This window comes from Hypanus sabinus, chromosome 9 (genome assembly GCF_030144855.1).
Source record: "Hypanus sabinus isolate sHypSab1 chromosome 9, sHypSab1.hap1, whole genome shotgun sequence".
Lineage (NCBI taxonomy): Eukaryota > Metazoa > Chordata > Chondrichthyes > Myliobatiformes > Dasyatidae > Hypanus > Hypanus sabinus.
This window is the reverse complement of record NC_082714.1, coordinates 48,748,644-48,763,695: the sequence shown is the minus strand read 5'-3', so window position 1 is coordinate 48,763,695 and position 15,052 is coordinate 48,748,644. Positions and strand designations below refer to the sequence as shown.

Here is a 15,052-nt window from a genome sequence, read left to right as displayed (position 1 = left end):
GCTCAATGCTTTTATGTCCAAGTTCTTTCTCCTCTTTGTTGTTATTGAGTGATAAAGGTAAACAAACCCTGCAGTATTGTTTATGTTCTTGCTAATGGACAAATCTGACAGATATTTTTCTGAAATTGTGTATACTTAATAATTATCAGCCACAGCAAATGATAAAGCATTGATAAAAATGAATGTTTATTTAGTTTAGTTTACCTATTATGCCAAAACTTAATCAATGACAAAATGTGGAATTAAATGATGATCCTGCTGTTGTTCACAGTAGCTTGTTGATTGCATCTTCAACGGTACTTGGAGCTCAATTCATGTGCGAGCAACTCAAGGAATTTGTCGACTGCACAGTGGGTTGCTGGAGTGAATGCTGTCAAGTTAATAGCCAGGGTAACTGTGATACAATCAGCCAACAGCTATAAAAGTGAAAAATTATAAAAATGAGACCCTTAATCTTCTCAACTCATGATTTTACCCATCAAATGAATGTTGGTTATTTGTACTTTGACTGTTTTGCTATGTATCGTATAGCAGGAAAAAGTACTCCCATCTAAACTGAACAAGATTACACTTCTAGATTGCTGAAGTATCAACTAAATAAAGTTAAAAATTCAGAGTTGCTGATCTAATCACAGTATCATAGTGTGTGTAATGACAATGTAGAAGATTCTGTAAAATTGCTACATACCTGAAAGTTGTGAGGATCCACAAGAAGTTCCTCACCATGTTTCTTGGCAAGACTTTCCAGGTGTTTACTCAGGTTGTCCACGTTCTGGGCTGCATCCGCCACAGCCTTCATTACTAGGCAACCATGTTTTCTGACGGCTGGGTCAGAGGCTTTGTAGCCATTGAATTTCGGGAAGTACGTCTTAGCTTGAGGGTGGATCTCAAACAACCTTCAGAAACATGGAAAATGAAGGCAGAAATTATGTTCCGACACAATATACACTACATCTCATTTAGGATTAAATTCCGTTATTCTCCAGACAAGCAACCACATTATTTTGGAAAAACTTCAATTCTGTGCAGATAATATCTTTGTACACTTATTAATGGTCTCAATGTGCAAGGGAAATGCAAGGAAATGTTAGCAATTACAAATAATAGCTGAAAATGCAATACTTATACTGTGAATCTAAGAAAATTACCTAGCTAAGGCATCTGCACCCCAAGCTTCAGCATTTGCCTTTATCTGGATGCCAAGTTCCTCTATGACCTGTTTGTTGGGGCCAGAGAGCACCATTGTTGCTGAGTTTTCACTTCTTCAGATCTCTCAATAACCAGGAGATGCCTCTGGCTTGACGTGTCTGTATTTATTGCCATTCACACAGAGCCACACCCACTCCACCCCACTTTTCCCATTGGTTGACAATAGTGAATAGAGAACCAGTCAGCTGTTTCACATACAACTGTTAGCAAAGATATCCTGATCGAGAAAAGCTAAACACTACCTGCAGACATTTCATTTGATGCACACTTGTAAAGGTTTGGTTTATTGCCATATAAGTTATCAGTAAATGCACATTAATATTCATTCATCAATATGTGTTTCCAAGCTAGCCCTGATATAATAAGTTTAATTGATTTTACTGTTATTTTGGTCTGTATATTACTTTGATATCACCCATTCAAATTCATCCTCTTCCCCTGAGTCTTTTTATTTCACAACTTGCGCAGGGAGACATGGTTTACCAAAATCATAAGACACCTGCTGTGGATACTGCACAGAAACCAATCAGAATGTAACCATATTGGACCAGGAAGTGTGTAGGTCTGGAATGTTGTCCATCAGCATACGGCTGAAACATTTGGTTACATGCAAGTCTATGGAAGGTGTCAAGATGTGAAGACCTGAGGACAACCAGGACAACTTTGGAATATTGGTCTGGAATTTCATAGACATGGGTTAGCTGAACTAATGTTACAGGCACATTTAGAGAAGGGAACTCTGCCGCGAGCTCAGCTCAGGTTTAAAGTTACAGGAAGGTCCAAACAGTGGAAGGGAGACCGATGAAGTCAGTGGTCTGATATCAGAATTGTGCCACCAAAGCCAATGATTTTTAGTTCTTCCCAAAGTTCAGTTGGAGCAAAGTTCCTTTCACTCGTTGTGAGACATCAAATAGCCAATGGAAGCAGTGGAAGAGTCAAAGGAGTTACAAAGAAATATAATATTGTGTGTCATTGTACCTATTCTGCATTTACAATGTCCATGTTTTCTGAGGCTAGGCTGATAGGTTAACTCCAGTCCCAGTGTGGTTGAGTTTGAAGGCGGTTTTATCGATCACCAATATGTTACAGTGCGCAAGGAGCTGAGTAAAAAGACAGTTCTTCTCAGAGTTCTCATGAAAGGTGGATTCAAATGTTGATTAAAATTCCTTCAACTTGTAAAAGTGCTTCCGACAAATGAATGAATAAATATACAAGCAATTATATAATGGCTGACATTATGTTGAATGTTAATTGCTTAACAACACAATAATAAGTAATCAATAAGTAAGCACTAAGATCTCGTAGTTAGAAATAAAGTGGCAAACCTAATCAGGTGGGGCATAACAGAACCTGATGAGATTTTGAAGTCACTGAGAAATATTTAGAACTGGTTATTTGAAGAAATCTATTTTTAAAAATCTTTTCATATTTAATTGAAATAATTTAGTGATTGGCCTGAATTAAATCTGAAATTGAGTGTATTAATGATCTAACAATAGCTACTGAATATACGGTGCTTATAAAAAGTATTCACCCCCCCCAGAACTTTTCGTGTATCATTGTTTTACAACATTGCATCGCATTTAATCTGGCTTTTTTTGACACTGATCAACGGAAAAAGACTCTTTCAGGTCAAATTGAAAAAAGCTCATGACAAAGTGATCTAAATTAATTACAAATATAAAACACGAAATAATTAATTGTATAAATATTCACCCCTTTCAAGTCAGTATTTAGTAGATACACCTTTGGCAGCAATTACAACTTTGAGTCTGTGTGGATAGGTCTCCATCAGCTTTGCACGTATGAACACTGCAATTTATCCCATTCATCTTTACACAGCTGTTCAAGCTCTGTCAGATTGCATGGGGGTCGTGAGTGAACAGCCCTTTTCAAGTCCAGCCACAAATTCTCAATTAGATTAAGGCCTGGAGTCTGACTTGGTCACTCCAGGATGTTAACTTTGTTGTTTTCAAGCCTTTCCTGTTTGGCTTTGGCTTTATGCTTGGGGTCACTGTCTTGCTGGAAAACAAATCTTCTCCCAAGTCACAGTTCTCTTGCAGACTGCATCAGGTTTCCCTCCAGGATTTCCCTGTATTTTTCTACATTCATTTTACCTTCTACCTTCACAAGCCTTCCAGCTGCAGTGAAGCTTCCCAACAGCATGATGCAACCATCACCATGCTTCACAGTAGGGAATCTGTGTTTTCATTATGTGTGGTGTTTGGCTTACGCCAAGCATAGCTTTTGTCCTGATGTCCATAAAGCTCAATTTTGGTTTCATCATACCATAGAACCTTCTTCCTGCTGACATCAGAATCTCCCACATGTCTTCAGGCAAACTCTAGCTGAGATTTCATGTGTTTTTTTCAACAGTGGCTTTCGCTTGCCACTCTCCCATAAAACTGTGACTGATGAAGCCCAGTCTCTCCCATCTCAGCCTCTGAAACTTGTAACTCCTCCAGAGTTGTCAGAGCTCTCGTGGTAGCCTCCTACACTAGTCCCCTGCTTGCGTGGTCGGTCACACAGTTTTAGAGGATGCCCTGCTCTAAGCAGGTTTACAGCTGTGCCAAATTCTTTCCTTTCTTGATGACTGACTCCAAGGGATATTTAGTGACTTGGAAATTTTCTTGTATCCATCTCCTGACTCGTGCTTTTCAATATCCTTTTCCGAGTTGCTCGGAGTGTTCTTTTGTCTTCAAGGTGTGGTTTTTACCAGGATACTGACTTATCAGAAGTTGGATTTTATTTTTACTACAATCAATTGAAACACCTTGACTGCACACAGGTCTCCAAAAACAGATCTCTGTTTAACTAATTATGTGTCTTCTAAAACCAATTGGCTGCACCAGTGGTGATTTGGTGTGTCATATTAAAGGGGGGGTAAGGGGTCAATTTTTATGTAATCAATCATTTTGTGTTTTATATTTTTAATTAATTTAGATCACTTTGTACAGATTTGTTTTTGCTTTGACATCAAAGAGTCTTTTTCTGTAGACGAGTGTCAGAAAAGCCAAAATAAACCGACTGTGATTCAATGATGTAAAACAATAAAACATGAAAGTTTCCAATGGGGGTGAACCCTTTTTATAGACATTGTACATAGGTTGATTGTATGTCCATAAAATGACAATAAGCTGTACATAATGTGACTGATGGGAAATGATAGTGGTTTTGGAGATAGTGGATGGAGGTATCTTACATGGATAAATGATACTACAATGCTTAACTGAATGTTATTTCAACAATGTTTTAAAGTGCATTGAATTTTGTTATTTGAAGAATAGACTTTCAGGATGTGAACATAAGAAATGTTGAAGATTTAGCCACTCAGCCTTTGAGATGATCTCTTCCTTTTGTAAACACATAGCTGATCTGCCCAATGATCACCTTCACTATTTTTGCCGTATCGTTACATCCTTGATTCTATTACGGTCTAATTATCTAACAATCCCAGTGTACTAACAATCAACATGTACTCGACAACCACGGTACACTGAGGTAGGGTATTCTCAACGAATCACAACTACAAAGAGAAAAAATGTCATCTCATTTTAGAGTGGCAAACCCTGTTTTGTGAAACTAAACCTCAGATCATTCTCAGGATTGAGGAGCAACAATTCATATTCCATAATATGCCTCCAGTGGGGAGAAGATTCAAACATCAAAGATGGAAAAGAAGTTGGGAGTCTATACATAAGATTTCCTGAATATTAACTTGCAGGTTGAGTCAGTGGTAAGGAAGGCAAATGCAATGTTAGCATTCATTTTGAGAGTACTAGAAGATAAGGGGAAGAACGTAATGCTGAGGCTTCAGGCATTGTTGAGAACGCACTTGGAGTATTGTGAGCAGTTTTGAACCCCTTATCTAAGAAATGATATGCTGGCATTGGAGCGGGTCCAGAGGAGATTCCAAGAATGAAAGAGTTAATGTATGGGGAACGTATGCGTTAACATATGGTTCTAGGCCTGTACTCACTAGAGTTTATAAGAATAAGGGGTATATCATTGAAATCCTATTCAATATTGAGAGGTCTAGGTAGAGTGTATGTAGAAAGGATGTATCTTATAGTAGGTGAGTCACAATCCCGGGGGCACAGGCTGTGCATATACAAACATCCATTAAGAATAGAAGTGAAGAGGAATTTCTTTAGTCAGAAGATGGTGAATCTGTGGAATTCACTACTAGAAATGGCTATGGAGGCCAAGTCATTCAGTATATTTAAAACAGAGGTTGATGAGTTCATCACTAGTCATGGCATCAAAGGTTATGGGGAGAGGTCAGGATAATGGAGATGAGGAGGATAATAAATCAGCCATGGTGGAATGACAGAGCAGTACCTTTGATCTGAAAGGCCTAATTCTGCTCCTAGAATAATAAGGTAGTGATCACGCTTTCACAGACCATTCAGAAATCTGATGGTAAAGGACAAGAAGCTATTTTTGCATCATTGAGTGTGGGTCTTCAGGGTCCTGAACATTCTCCCTGGTGACTGTAATGATGTGAGGTCATGTCCCAGATGGTGAGTGTCCTCAGTGATGGATGCCATCTTCAGGAGCCATTGCTTCTTGACGATGTCCATGATGGTGAGGAGTAATGAGGCTGGCAGAGTCTATGACCCTCTGCAGCCTTTTGCATTTTTTCACATTGGAGCCGCTTTGCCAAGCCATGATACAACCAGTCAGAAAGCTCTCCACTATCCACCTGTAGGAGTTTGTAAGAATGTTTAGTGGCATTCCAAATCTCCTCCAACTCCAAGCACAACTGTTGGTGTTCCCCCTTCATGACTCTTTGTGGCCTTCTTTTTTTTCTTAACTCCTCCCTGCTTCCTCTTCCATTCCCCATTATGGCCTTTTCCCTCTAATCCTTACCTGCCTATCATCTCCCTCTGGTGCTGTCTTTCTTTCCTTTCTCTCATGGTCCACTCTTCTCACTTATCTGATTTCTTCTTCTCCAGCCCTATACATTTTCCACCCAGTTGACTCCACCAATCACTTTCCAGCTACACATAATATTCAAAATACAATCCAATCAAACTTTTGTAGTTAGATAGACTTCCGTTCAGAATGATTTATTTGGATGGCATGCAAAAGAAAGTTCTTCTCTGTTACCTCAGTACATGTCACAATAATAAATCAATTACAAATTACACATTAAATGCTGAAGCAAAAATAAAAGTTATTAGAGGAAGAATATAATCCAAAATGTAGATAACTTCAGAAATAATGTCCATAAAGCAAAAGAAATTGCAACTGGAAAATAATCTTAAATACAGTAACTCAGCTGGTAGAGTAGCAGCACAGCAGATTCAATGACCCAGGTCAATCCTGACCTCTATGGAGTATAGACACTTTCCCTGTGACCACACGGGATTTTTCCGGGTGTTATAGTTTCTTCCCACATTCCAAAGCATGTAGGTAGGTTAATTGGCCACTGTAAATTGCCCTTAGTTCAGCTGTGTTGTAGACTTGATGGAAATGTGGTGAGAATAGCATTAATCATAAAATTAAACTAGTTTTTTTTCTCTTTTTCAATCTTTTTATTAATATCAACATGGTGAGATTGATACATAATTATTGGGATTACAAAATTACAAAATTAAAATGAGCATAGAAGGATACATAAGCAATAAGTACAATATAGTTAAGTCTTCCCAAATCATACGTGATACGAACATAATATGGACAAGACAAAAAAAACTAGGTATATCAATATGAAAAAAACAGAAAAAGAAAAAAAATTAATTACCCCAAAAAACAAGAACTAATCTAACAAACTAACCACTAACTAACTTAAAAAAAGGGGGAAAACATGGGCTGTTTATAGTATCTAAGAAAAGACAAAGAATCATCAGTGTCACCAACTTCCATCCTCTCTACATATACATAATTAGAACCAGAAAAAAGTAGGATTGGAACCTGATCAAATTACATCATGTGAAAATATAGAATGAATGGCCTCCAAGTCTTCTCAAATTTAATAGAAGGGTCATATATGACACTTCTAATTTTTTCCAAATTTAAATATAACATAGTTTGAGAGAACCAATGAAATGTGGTAGGGGAATTAATTTCTTCCCAATTCAACAAACTAGATCTTTTAGCCATTAATGTAAGAAATGCAATCATCTGACAAGCAGAAGGAGATAAATGAGTTGGTTCTATCATTGGTAGACCAACGATTGCAGTAATAGGATGAGGTTGTAAATCAATGTTCAATACCGTGGAAATAATATCAAAAATGTCTTTCCAATATTTTTTCAAAGACGGACATGACCAAAACATATAAGTTAGAGAAGCTATCTCAGAATGACATCTGTCACATATAGGATTTATGTGGGAATGAAAATGAGCTAATTTATCCTTGGACAAATGAGCCCTGTGCACAACTTTAAATTGTATCAATGAATGTTTAGTAGTACATATAGAGGATGAATAAACTAGTGGAAGAATTTTATCCCAATTCTCAATAGGGATAGTAAAGTTAAGTTCTTTTTCCCAATCATTTTTAATCTTATAAAAGGCCTCTGAATGTATTTTCATATTATATTGTAAACATTCGATATTACACCTTTCTGAAAAGGATTTAGTTCTAACAATTTTTCCAAAATACCCATAGAATCTAGATTTGGAAAGGTAGGAAGTACAAAGTTTAAAAAGTTCCTAATCTGTAAATATCTAAAAAAAAATGAGATCTGGGCAAATTATATTTATTAGATAATTGTTCAAAAGACATGAAACAATTATCCAAAAATAAATCAGAAAATCATAGTATACCTTTAGTCTTCCAAGCTAAATAAGCTTGGTCCATAATAGAGGGATGAAAAAAGAAATTGGATACAATAGGAATTACTAAAACAAATTGATTTAACCCAAAAAATTTCTGAAATTAAAACCATATATGTAGAGTGTGTATAACTATTGGATTGTCATTCATTTATGCAATTTAGAAAGAGCAAAGGGAAGAAAAGTCCCTAAAATAGAACCCAGTGAAAATCCTTGTACAGATTTAGTTTCCAAATTTACCCAATGAGGGCTAGGAGATAAATCCAAATCCCTTAACCAACATTTTCAAATATCAGATATTAATTGCCCAGTAATAAAATCTAAAATTTGGCAATACCAATCCACCTTCCTTTTTTGACTTCTGTAAATATCTTTTACCTAACCTAGGATACTTATTCTGCCATCTATATGAAGCAATTTTTGAATCAACATTGTCAAAAAAGGATTTCAGAATAAAATTTGGTATGGCTTGAAATATATATGGGAACTTAGGTAAAATAATCATTCTGATAGCATTAATCCGACCTATCAGTGATAAAGACAATGGTGACCATTTGGTAAACAAACATTTAATCTGATCAAATAAGGGTAAAAAATTAACCTTAAATAAATCCTTTTTTTTGTAATTTTAATCCCCGTATATAAAATAATCATTAACTAATTTAAAAAGTAAATTTCTGTAAATTGGAACCTGTCTATTTAGGGGGAACTATTCAATCTTATTAAGATTCAATTTATACCCGGAAAAATGACTAAACTGAGCCAACAATGATATAACTGCAGGAATGGATTTCTCAGGATCAGAAATGTATAATAACAAGTCATCTGCATATAATGATAACTTATGTATATCCATCCCACGAGTAATGCCAAAAATGTTCCAGGGCAATATCAAATAATAATGGACTAAGAGGACAACCTTGCCTGGTACCCCGAAATAAATGAAAAAAGGGAGATCTTTGGTTGTTAGTAAAAACCAAGGCTACTGGAGTGTGATATATCAATTTAATCCAGGATATAAATGTTGGACTAAAGTTAAATTTTTCAAGCACAGTAAATAAGTATGGCCATTCGACTCTATCAAATACTTTCTCTGCATCTAATGAAATGACACATTCTGAAGTGCTACGTGAAATAAACAATAAACAATAAATATAAACAATATTCATTAATTTCCTAATATTGAAAAAAGGATAGTGATTTTTAATAAAACCAGTTTGATCCTCCAAGATAATTTGAGGTAATACCTTCTCCAGCCTGGTCGCCAGTAACTTGGAAAAGATCTTGGAATCTACATTCAATAGGGATATCGGTCTATGGGATGCACAGTCAGTAGGGTCTTTATCTTTTTTCAATATTAAAGAAATGGAAGCTCTATAAAAAGTTTGTGGTAGTTTACCTAATCTAATTGCTTCTTCAAAAACCCTACATAACCAAGGAGAAAGAGTAGAAGAAAAAAACTTTAAAAATTCCACTGTATACCCATCTGGACCTGGTGCTTTTCCAAAGTTCTTTGAGGAAATAACACCTTTAATTTCTGCATCCATAATAGGAGTTTCTAATATTAAATGTTCTTCAGGTGATAATTTTGGAAAATTCAATTTCCCTAAAAAATCAAGCATGGTATTAAGGATCATGAGGAAATTCAGAGTGATACAGAGAAGTTTAAAAATCTTGAAAAGATTTGTTTATCTCATCATGATTAACTGTCAATTCACCATTCTGTTTACGGATCTTAATAATTTGATGTTTAACCGAAGCATTCTTTTTTTTTTTAATAATTTTTTATTGCATTTTTAAATGATTACAAAGTATGAAAAAACAATGTATATAACCCATACCCCCTCCCCTTAACCCCTCCCCCCTAACTGCCCCATAGAAAAAAAAAGAAAGAAAGAAAGAAAGAAAAAATGCCTGGTGGTTGGAAGATCTCCACATGCTCCATGGAGTTCGTAATAATTTTAATATGTATATTTATTTCTTTCCCCTAATAACCAATTGTTTCATCTTAAAAGCATCTATATATTTAATCCTGTCTTTTGTAAATAAGGGCTCCAAATTTTCAAAAATGTTTCATATTTATCTCTTAAATTATAAGTAATTTTTTCTAATGGAATACAACCATAGATTTCTTTCTTCCAAGAATCTATACTTAAATGTGTATCCGATTTCCAAGTAACTGCAATAGCTTTTTTGGCTACTGCAAGTGCAATTTTTATAAATTCTTTCTGATACTTATTTAGTTTGAATATTTGAATATTAAAATTGAAGAAACAAATTGGTCAAGACTATGTCTTGACAGTATGACAAATACAATAAATGTTCGGTTAAGATTAGTGCAGTATAATTTTCTACATCAATTATATATTACACCACAAAAAATAAAAAAATTTAATCTAAATTTATCGGATCACTGTTTCCGATGTAACCAGGAAACTGGTACTTTTTTACATTCGACATGGTCTTGCTCTAAAATTCAACCATTTTGGACAAATTTAAGACTTTTACTGGAACAAATTACAGGAACACAATTTCCTCATGATCCAATATTATTTTTACTAGGTGATATTGAAGGGATAAAACCGAAGCATTCTTCAATTGGTTAGCTAACAACTTGCCCGATTTATCACTGTGTATATAAAATTCACTTCTGGTTTTCATTAGCGTAGGTTTTCATTACCGGCTGGGTAGCCTCCAACCTGATGGCATGAACATTGAATTCTCTAACTTCCGTTAATGCCCCTCCTCCCCTTCTTACACCATCCCTTACATATTTAGTTGTTTGCCTGTTCTCTATCTCCCTCTGGTGCTCCCCCCACCCTTTCTTTCTCCTGAGGCCTTCTGCCCCATGATCCTTTCCCTTCTCCAGCTCTGTATCACTTTCGCCAACCACCTTTCCAGCTCTTAGCTTCATCCCACCCCCTCCGGTCTTCTCCTATCATTTTGCATTTCCCCCTCCCCCCACTACTTTCAAATCTCTTACTAACTTTCCTTTCTGTTAGTCCTGACGAAGGGTCTTGGCCCGAAACATCAACAGCACTTCTCCCTATAGATGCTGCCTGGCCTGCTGTGTTCCACCAGCATTTTGTGTGTGTTGTTGTCTGGTTTTCATTAATTGATTTTCAATCAAAGATGTAAGTAATAAACTCTGTTCTATTTGAAGCTCAACTCTTTGTTTATAAAGCTCCTTTCTAGGAGTGATCAAATATTTCTTATCAATTTCTTTAACCTTATCACCCAATAAAAGAGTTTCATTCTTAATACGTTTTCTCAAACCAACAAAATAAGAGATAATCTGTCCATGTATATATGCTTTAAAAGTGTCCCAAAGTGTTTCGCAGGAAATTTCATCCGTGGATTTAGTTGAAAAGAAGGAATCAATCTGTTCCTTCATAAAGTTAATAAAATCCGGATCTTGCAGTAAGTTAGAATCAAATAGCCATTGCTTAATACTAGGAGCTGTGTCCATTAATTTAATAGGAAGTTTCATTGCAGCATGATCAGAGATGGCAATAATGTCATAATTACAACCAATTACAGATGGAATAAGATGAGAGTCAATGAAAAAGTAATCAATTCTTGAATAAGAATGATAAACATGTGAGAAAAATTAAAACTCTTTGTCCTTAGGATGTAGAAATCTCCAAATATCGAAAATTCCGGAGTCAGTCAAAAAAGAATTGATGTAGGTGGTCGACTTATTAGGTAAAGTCTGAATGGATATAGATCTATCCAACAAAGGATTTAAACAACAATTAAGGTCACCACCCATTATTAACATATATTCATTTAGATTAGGTAGAGAAGTAAATAAAGACAAAGAATTCAGGATAATCCACACTTGGAACATAAACATTAACCATAGCAACTTTATTATTAACCCAGTAATTAACAAAAATCTACCATTCTGATCTGAAATAATATCATGTTGAACAAATGTAATAAAGGAGTCAATAAAAATTGAAACTTCTTTTAAGGTTCAACAGTACCATTCGAATTCGAATGGTACTGTTGACCCTTAAATTAAGCTAGTTTAGAATACAATGATGGGAAAATTAATCTAGATGGGAACTAGCATGGATTCAAAGGGGAAACTGTTGTTTTTCTGTGTCTTAAGGAAATATGGAATACATTGAGCATACTTAAAGAATCGCAGTTCCTAGACATTTCTTAAAAGCAATACAGCAAAAGGGTGGGCAAAGATAGTTATTGAAAAGAAGTTTGAAACAAATTAATTCTTGTGCAATTTTCAAAGGGCCATAATTGAAGACTCCAAAAGGGCAGAAGAACCAAAAGTGAGGGAAAGTGGACATTGACATGTGGATGTTATGTTTATTTAACAATTATATCTTACAGTCCACATACCTACCAGGAAGAATGTGGTCAATTGGACTTACTATGGATCAAGATTGAAGGCGAATTTTGAAACGATCACAAGTTACAGAAGGACAGAGATTTTCAAGTATAATTCACAAATAAATTTACAACTTTATATCAAAAGACCAGTTCTTTTTTTTCTACTTTTAAACATAAAGGTATTAAACCAGTGCATCACAGTGAAGACATGTGTGTCCTCTGGACTAACTATTTAAACACAAACAAGAGAAAATCCACAGATGCTGAAAATCCAAGCAACACACACAAAACGCTGGAGGAAGTTGGCAAGTCAGGCAGCATCCATGGAAAAGAGTAGTCAACACTTCAGACCAAGACCCCTTAATTGAAATATTTAACATCTGAACGATTTAAACATTTGGGATTTTTCAATGTATAGTCCACCACATATGACTTTTCATCTTCTTACTGCCCTCGTTATCTGAGCATAAAGTCATTCTGCTAAGACCAGCAGGTAAACATGTGTCCAGTGATCATTATGTTGGGAGGTTTATTTTCATTCATGGAATCAGAGTACTGCAAAACTGGAAGATGCAGTTTCCAACACAGACCATGTAACATAGGACAGTACTGCACTGGAAGAAGCCTCTGGTCTATGATGCTGAGCTGAATTAATTAATATAATGACTAATTAAAATAGTCTCTCTGTCCTCACATTGTCCACATTCATCGATGCCCTGCAGTTTGTCCTAAAGGAACAGTACCAAGGGAAAGCAAAATATTACAGTTGCTGTTAGTCTGAAATAAAGCATTGGAGTTACTCAACAAGGTAGGCAGGCCGCACTTGAGCAGAAAAAAGATATCAATGACCGCTTATTAAAACTGGAAAAATGGGAAAACAAGCATGTTTCAAATTTCAGACAGTAGAGAGACCAGAGGGAGTATCTGTCCTAGGGTAGAGATGATTTCTCTCCAGTATTCACAAATGTTGAGCTTCCTGAAGGAATATCAGCAGGGAGATGAATGAAGATAATAGAGAGACAAATACTTCCTTTGAATTACCTATAGTTTTCACACATCTCCTTCTCCACGCCTACACTCCAGACACCCAAAATGAATGTTCATCAACATTGTCTGGTCTCCAATCAACTCCAGTCTACAGCCACAGGAAAAATATTGTTTAGGCTGCAATTTATACATTCAATCTATCATCCATGTTCATGTGTGAAGATACATAGCTAGTGAAGTTAATATTTGTTCTGTACCCTAACTCCAGAATACACACTAACAGTATATAATATGCTAACAGTGTATAATATTATATACTAACAGTATATAATAGGGCAAAGACAACCATAAGTTAATATAAACACATTTACATGAATTATAGATAATTTACAATGTGCAAAATAAACAATCTCAAATATATAATTATAGCAGACCTTTTTGACTTCCTTTTCGAATATACTTTGTACCATTGTACAATAAATAGGTGGGACTGAATTGTTAACTGCTCTGTATTTCTCTTAAATATTTCCATTCTTTTCACTGTAACTCATTTTATTCTGCTGCAGAAATAGAGAAATACTCAATTGCATAACCCACTCTCTTTGTACAATTCCTTTAATATTGAAGCAACATCTATTATTTCACTTAGTGAAGAATATAATTACATATTATATAACTTCAACTGTTAAATTATTTTAAATTAATCAAAGTTAAAGTCTTGAAAAAACTGGTTTAACAATGCAAAAATATGAAATCCTAAAATGATATGAAAGCTGATTTAGATGCCTGATGTTATTAATGTTTACAGTTATTTGGGCTTCAGCTTGTTAAAACATTTGGATCATCAGAAGTTCAGAGATGGGGGGGGGAGGTGCTGACTATCTAAAGACCTCAGCTTCTTCATGTGCCTAGATATCTGCAAGTTTGAAAAGTGTGGGACAAAGGATAATTACACTTATTTTTCTAAGAACCACCTTTTCAGGATAAAGAACTTGGCTTAAGATCACAGACAACAACTTTCTCTCCAGATAGGGCTACCTTCCAATATTTGGTACAATGATTCAGCAGGTTGCAGCTGAACAATGAGTCATTGAAACTTTATCAGCTTTGAAGTGATGAATATACACAATAGACCATTTCCAGAACACACAAGTGCACGAGTCTTGCAGATGGGTACAACTCAGTTATCAACCAGGTTCACATTAGTCCAGCCTTGAGCCAGTTGAACACTGTGCTTCAATATTTACAAACTGATTATAACAGCAGACTTCAATGAACATTTACTGTATATATTTTTTACCAGTATATATCTAGCTTAAAGTGAAGCTGGAGAGAATAAAGCAAATCTAACTGAATTTGATGCTTGATTGTTTCTTAAAGTTGTAGGTAATGGAGTATTCTTCAGTCTCCCATGTTTCCTCACATGGACAGGTGAGAGATCCAAAGAACAGACACTAAACCCATCAACTCCAGAGATCTCATAGTTCCCTTACCATACTCTACTATTTCTCTTTGGCTGTTCATCGATTTTCGATGATGACTGAGGCCTGGGCAAGGTTGTAAGGCAGCCCTGCAGTTGCCATGCTGCAAGTCTCCCCTCTCCACACCACCGATGTTGTCCAAGGGAAATGCAATAGGACCCATGCAGCTTGGCACCAGTGTCATCGCAGAGCAATGTGTGGTTAAGTGCCTTGCTCAAGGACACAACACACTG

The 15,052-nt window shown here is 35.8% G+C and overlaps 1 protein-coding gene across 1 annotated transcript; it reads right to left on the bottom strand.

Annotated features, from left to right (window-relative positions):
- Positions 1–290: 290 nt before the first annotated feature.
- Positions 291–1,243, bottom strand: LOC132398833 (hemoglobin subunit alpha-like). The gene is made up of 3 exons (XM_059978674.1): positions 1,149–1,243; positions 689–896; positions 291–416 (listed from the first exon to the last, which is right to left on the bottom strand). The coding sequence occupies exons 1-3, from the start codon at positions 1,241–1,243 to the stop codon at positions 291–293; spliced, it is 429 nt and encodes a 142-aa protein (XP_059834657.1).
- Positions 1,244–15,052: the final 13,809 nt, after the last annotated feature.

Coding starts and splice junctions, on each gene's coding strand:
- LOC132398833 (XM_059978674.1), bottom strand. CDS start 1,243: ATGGTGCTCTCTGGCCCCAACAAACAGGTCATAGAGGAACTTGGCATC. Junction 897..1,148: donor GGTGCAGATGCCTTAGCTAG/GTAATTTTCTTA, acceptor ATGTTTCTGAAG/GTTGTTTGAGATCCACCCTC. Junction 417..688: donor TGGATCCTCACAACTTTCAG/GTATGTAGCAAT, acceptor TCACTTTTATAG/CTGTTGGCTGATTGTATCAC.